The sequence below is a fragment of the Rattus norvegicus genome, chromosome 12 (genome assembly GCF_021556685.1).
Source record: "Rattus norvegicus strain SHRSP/BbbUtx chromosome 12, alternate assembly SHRSP_T2T, whole genome shotgun sequence".
Taxonomy (NCBI): Eukaryota; Metazoa; Chordata; class Mammalia; order Rodentia; family Muridae; genus Rattus; species Rattus norvegicus.
The window spans coordinates 12,097,994-12,104,834 of NC_141545.1; the positions used below are offsets into that span (position 1 = coordinate 12,097,994).

The 6,841-nt window shown below is 44.7% G+C and overlaps 1 protein-coding gene across 4 annotated transcripts in view; it reads right to left on the bottom strand.

Moving 5' to 3' along the window:
* Positions 1 to 711, bottom strand: part of Wdr95 (WD40 repeat domain 95) — a 129,458-nt gene extending 128,747 nt beyond the window's left edge. For all 4 annotated transcript variants that reach the window (XR_015634203.1, XM_087579522.1, XM_087579521.1 and 1 more), the window contains exon 1: positions 354 to 711. Coding sequence is in view for 3 of the 4 variants with exons in the window: in XM_087579522.1 (XP_087435648.1) it covers positions 354 to 415 (62 nt within the window). In the remaining variant the exon portion in view is untranslated. The remainder of the gene's footprint in view (positions 1 to 353) is intronic.
* Positions 712 to 6,841: the final 6,130 nt, after the last annotated feature.

Genomic DNA, 6,841 nt, shown 5'->3' on the forward strand with positions numbered 1-6,841 from the left:
TTCAAGTGTGTGTGTGTGTGTGTGTGTGTGTGTGTGTGTGTGTGTGTGCAATTAAGTTATCAAGGTGGAGGGTCTGATTATGAGGGAAAATTCCATAGCAACAGCCAGTTAAACGCACAGGGCTGGAAGCCTTTCTGTGCATGTTGTTCTTGCCTGACCGAGGGAGGGCTGGTCACAGTGACAATGGGACAAATGTCCCTCCATCTTCCTTGACAACACAAACAATTACCTTACTCACACAGCTTGTGTTTATAGTAACCAGATCCAGGCCCATACCCCAAGCTAAAAGAGTTCTAGAAAACTTTGGGGACATTTTTTTTTTCCCAACAGAAACAAAAGTAACTTTTCCTTACCTACTATCCTGAGAAGTTTCTAATCTTCCCAAAGCAGAGCAAGACCTTCGTTTCCAGCTCATGGTAGCAGGCAGCGAGGACTTTTCAGGGACCCCTTTTCTGATTGGAACAGTGTACACTCAGCCTTTTGGAATAGTCTTAAATGACCAGAGGGATGGTGCATGAAGAAAACTGTGTGTTTTCTTGCAGGGAGCAGCCCATGCTGCTGGTGTACCCAGGACAGAGGCTCTGGTGCCCACTGTCAGTGACAGGGTGGTAATTGGAGCACCTATGGACTATAGGTTCCTCCCTTCGCCACTCCTCCCTGGGTAACCCCTCTACAGGTGTTAGTAACTGAAAACCACGTGACCTTGTGGGAAGAGAGAATTCAAGGGAGCGAGCGAACAGATTTGGTAATAAACGTGCTTTGTCACCTCGTTCAGAATATACTCAATGTTGTGTTAATACAAGGATAAAGTGAGGGGGGATTATGTTCTATGGAGTTCTGAGGAAAGGGGGGTGCTCAACAGGCCCATGCTGAGACATCCCTTCCCCCTGAGGGACCAGCCACAAGATGGTATATATATAGAGTTGAGTTCATTCAGGGCATGGGGAGGGGAGTTGAGAGGGTAGTAGGGCAGAGAGAGAGAGAGAGAGAGAGAGAGAGAGAGAGAGAGAGAGAGAGAGAGAGAGAGAGAAATGGAAGAGGAGAGGAGGAGAGTACAGCAGGCAGGTCATGAATACGTGGTGAGAAGGGGGTAGGGGAATGGGAAGAGAAGGGACAAAGAGGCAAGAGGAGCAAGAGAGAGAGAGGAGGGGGCAAGCAGCCCCTTTTATAGAGTCAGGCAAGCCTGGTTGTTGCCTGGTAACTGGGGGCGGAGCATACCTGGCTGTTGCCAGGTAACTGTGGGGGTGGAGCTTAGACAGAATGCTAACACTCAATATGACCTTAACACACAAAATACCATCTGCCATTCAAGCCTGAACTCTAGTTCCCGATCCTACCCCTTCCCACCTTCCCTGCTCAGATAGCAAACTTCCTTCTTGAGGTGGCTTCTAATAGAATCTTCGAAATCACCCCACCTCCTCTTCCTCTCACAGAAATACACTGAGTCCCCCAGTAAGTCCTGTTGGCCTTACCTCTATCACACCCCAGTCCTGTCCTGTTTACCCTCATCTCGGACCAGACAAACCCTTCTCTCACGTGGACCACGGCGGAGCCGCCAGTGCCTCCCCCTGATGTCCGTCTACTTCCCTACCAGCTAGAGACCCAGTCAGATGTTGGGTGACATTAAGCCTCTAAAACCCTCTAAAACCCTACCAGATTTCTCATTTCTTGGAAGAAAAAAATCCAAAGAATTAGAGGCCTCGAAGGCGCCCCCTCCTGTCTGGCGCCTCCTACTGCACTTCTCTCTTTGCTCGCAGTAGGGCACTCAGGGCTCTGTAACCATTTTCTCTGCCAGGAGTCTCCTTCCCAGATAGCAATAAGAGTCCCAGTCACACCCACCAGGACGAACTCAGTGCCATTTTAGCCCACCCCAACACCCTAAATGGAGCAGCTGTCCCTTCAACCTACTTGATTTTAATTTCTCCTGCAGTTAATAGCACACTATGAGTACATCTTCGTCGTATGTCTGTTTGTCTGTATCTTACGTTGATATACAGCTCTACGTCAGTTGTCACGTTCCCTGCTTTGTAACAGGAGCGCTGTGAATGTGAATTTACCTTTTATGCGATCCCAGAGCCTAGAGTTATGTGTGCATGGCATAGTCGAATAAATGAGCGATCAAGCGAGTGAGAGAGTGATGGTTTCCAACAGTTTCCAAAGACTTTATCTACTGAACCCTTATAATAATCCCAGAGTGTTGTGATTCTCACTACAGAGAAAGAAAGAGGCCCAGAGTAGGCATGGCTAACTTCGGATTCCGTAGTCAGTATGGTAGGATCACGTCTGTTTGGGGATGGGCTGACTTCGCTGTCCTATATGTGAGCTCCTTTGAACTGCTCCAAGGCTGTTTCACCTATGGCCTCCCAGAAACTTCTATGGAAAGAGTAGGGGTGTGCCAATCTTTTCTAATTTAATTTTTAAATAGTTTAAAGAATTTCATACACGAGTACTGTATTTACACCATTTTCCCCACCTTTCTCTGTCCACTCCCACTCAATTCATGACTTGTTACACACACATACACACCCAGACACACACACATACACACACACATACACGTCCATATGATGTTGCTCATATGTACATGTGTTTAGGGCTGACCATTGGGGATTGGATAACCTATGGGGAGCTCATCCTGAAGGAAACATAGTGTCCACCTCTCCCTCAGCAGCCATTGGTTGTAACTCTTCACAGAGCGGCAGGACACTTTGAAATTCTCCTGTTTAGTCCACATTGGCATGTCCCTGGTGCTGTTATGCAGGTCCCGTTTGAGCAACCACGTTGTGGTGATTTCCCTGGCATGGCTCTCTTGTCATAGCCAGAAGACACTCCAGCTGTCCTGACCCTCTGGCTCTTGGAAAACTCCTGCTCCTTCTGCTCTTCTCTCTCCATGTTCTAACCTTGGGTCCTATATAAGAATTCTTATCCAGGCTAGAAGTCTGAGGTTAAGGTCACGTTTTGCTGTGGTTAACTCCTGTATAGGTTTAGCCTGGCTTGTCCCCAAAACTGCATTTCCCCTGGGCCTCATAGGAATGTTCTGTCCAAGCCCGTCCCATTCCAGCTAGAAAGAGGACCATGGGTATTTTCTGACTTGTGTGTGTGTGTGTGTGTGTGTGTGTGTGTGTGCGTGTGTGCGTGCGCTTTGACAATGGTGCTTTGATTAGCATTAGCAACACACTGGTTTTATATCTTCCCTATTTGTTTTAAGAGCTCATTAGGGAGAGTTTATAAAAGTGTGATCTTGAACAGACTGCCAACCAGAAAGTAGGTTAAAAAGTGGTGATATCCCATTTATAAATAACGTTTGGCAAGTTAGCTAACTAGCAGTGCGCGACTCTGCTTCCCCCATCCCCATAGTAACCAGCACTGCTCCGGAGCTGTCAACTAGCATTTTGTATTAATGAGATTTCCTAGGCTACCTTTTCATGGAGCAAGATAGCTGGACTGTTTCTACATGAACGTCAACAAGATGGGCACATGGCTTTTCATTCTGAGTTTACTTTTTCTGTTGCTGGGATTAACACAAGCCAGGCAACTTTCAGAAGAAAGAGGCGTTAATTTGTGATTGTGGTTCCAGAGGGCTATGGTCCATAATGACTGAATAGAGGCAACTGGCAGGCATAGCAACAGAGTGCTGTCAGACACACACACACACACACACACACACACACAGACACACACACACAGAGACACACAAACACACAGACACACACACAGAGACACACACACAGAGACACACACACAGACACATATACACACAGACACATACACACAGACACACACACAAAGACACACACACAGACACACACACACAGACACACAAACACACACACAGACATACACAGACACACACACACAGAGACACAGACACACACAGACACAGACACAGACAGACACACACAGACACACAGACACACACGCACAGATACACACACACAGAGACACACAAACACACAGACACACACACAGAGACACACACACAGAGACACACACACAGAGACACACACACAGACACATATACACACAGACACATACACACAGACACACACACAAAGACACACACACAGACACACACACAGACACATACACACAGACACACAAACACACACACAGACATACACAGACACACACACACACAGACACAGACACACACAGACACAGACACAGACAGACACACACAGACACACAGACACACACGCACAGATACACACACAGACACACAGAGAGAGACAGAGAGACAGACAGATAGACAGGCAGGCAGGCAGACAGGCAGACAAACACAGGCAGACAGAACTGGAAGTGACTAGAGAATTTTAACATTCAAAGCACCACCCCACAACATATTTCCTCCAGAAAGCCACATTTCCCAAACCTCCCTCAAAGAGTGCCACCAACTGGGGACCCAAATACTCCATAGCTCGTAAGCTATGGAGAACATTCTCACTTAAACCACCACACTAACAGTTCGTGTTTGATGAACAGAAAGTTTTTTTTAATACTTTTTTATCTTACATGGTGATTTGATTAATAATAATGACATACTTTTAATGTAAACTGTCCACAGATGTAAGGAACTCGTTAGAGTTAATAAAATTAATAAATTTTAGAGTTAATAGAATTAATAAAAGTGGCACCTGGAACATCTGGCCAGACTCAATAGTCCAGTATGGAGGACAGTTGTACAAACTGACACAAAGAAAGATGGCGGTGGGGAGGCTCAGACACAACAGTGGGGGAGAGACTGCAGTGATAAGCCCTAGATCATCAGATGGTACTCCAGGGTCCTCCCTGGCATCCTTAAAAGGACATCCCGGGCCAACACCTTAAATTTTGCTTCTAGCACCCAGAACTACAAGACTACATTTTTTGTTTGTTTTGTTTTGTTTTAAGCCGTTTGGCCCATGGTACTTGGTTATAGTCCTAGGAGACATATGCTGTTTTGAGGTTCCTTTCCCCATACTGTTTGGTTCAACTCTGTCCTATGTCAAATCTTTGACCAAGTTTTTCACAGAAGTGCTTATTAAATTCTTAATGATTTAAGAATTCTCTTCCCCTCCCTTCCTCCCGCCCGACGCGTGCGAGCCTGCGTGCTTGAGTACGTGTGTGTGTGTGTGTGTGTGTGTGTTTAGAGAATAAATACTATTTTTGATTTATTTGGGCCATAGTGAAGTATTTCGCTTTTCAGTCTGTGGCATGGTTTTTATCAGTAACTTTTTAAAAATTATTTTTAATTTTTTTACACTCTAGCCATTACCCCCACTCCCGCCCCATCCTGGTCCACCCTCCCACAGTTTCTCATCCTATTCCTCCTCCCCGCTGTCTCCAAGAGGATTTCCCCCACCTCCCTCCCCCCACTCTAAGATTTTAAGTTTTAGAAAGACAAATTTAGCAGTCTAAGTTTATGGATTTTATAACACATTTAGTTAGAAAAGACTTCCTTAGGCACAGACTTAAGGTAAAAAAAAAAAAGAAAAGAAAAAAAAGATAGAAAATCTTTTAGAAGTTGGGTGATTTATTTTTCTGTCCTTTAAAAATTTTTGATATTTGGCAAAAAAAGATGACGTAACACCACCCCCCCCCCCCCCCAGCATGCACAGTGAAGAGACGCACGTGTGCAGGCCGCGATGCAGATGCTTTGGCACACAGGACAGCATCACTGCCGAGGAGAACAAGGAGAGTGGGACTGTGGCACTGCCCATGGGCGTCGAACATGATGGTCACGCCCATGGTGCTGGCTAGGTCACTGGCACTGGGGTCAGAGTGCCTAAGTGCAGATCACCCTGACTCTGAGCGACGTCAAGGTATCCGAGATGAAAAGTGGTTCATTTTCTGGGTTAAATCTCCTGTGATCTGCGCTACTGCAGGAAATCATGTTGATTGGTGCTCTGGGCAAGGAGGCATCTTTTGCAGTTCTAGCTGTGACTGCAGTCTCGCGAGAATGAGACACACTGTAGGTTTCTGTGCCTGCTTTCCTTCTCCCTCACTCCCCAGGAAACAGTTTAGACATGGAAGAGAGTCCTTACCAATTGTGAACAAGATGCAGAAGTGTAGCCCTTCAGTTGATGGTTTCTAGCGGGTGTTGGGGTGAGGTGGGGAAGGACTCATTTTTCTTTAAGAGGCTGGCCACTGGTAGATTCGACCAGCATCCAGTGAGGATACGGTCAATACAAATGTAGCTTTTCTTCTGTTCATATATTTTGGGCGAAGGGGAGGGGGCCCAAGGGTGGGAGGGTGGACCTGGGAAGAATAGGAAGTGAGTGTGATCTGGTTTTATTGAATGAAATTCCAAAATGATTAATGAAAACATTATGGTGTGTGTGTGTGTGTGTGTGTGTGTGTGTGTGTGTGTGTGTGTGTGTAGGGAATTGAAACTTATTCTATCAATTTAAATGATAGATGTATTTATTATATATTATGATTCATCTATCTGCAGTTTGTTTTATGGACAAGTAGTGTATAAGCACATCTTTTCCCTGCAAAGGTTAGCTTCGGTGTTGTTTATTCAATAAGTCAGTTTCTATGGAGCTTTATATTGGTGCCTTTATTATATATCAAGTTTTCATATACATATATACACATATATACATGTATATACATGCATATGCACATATATACATATATACACATATATACACATATATGCATATACACACATGTTCAGATATATAATATATACACATACACACATATATACACATATACACATGTATATATGTGCATATACACACATATACATACATATACACATATACACACATATATGTATATACACACATATACACATATATACACATACACACATATATACACATATATACACATGTATACATATATACACACA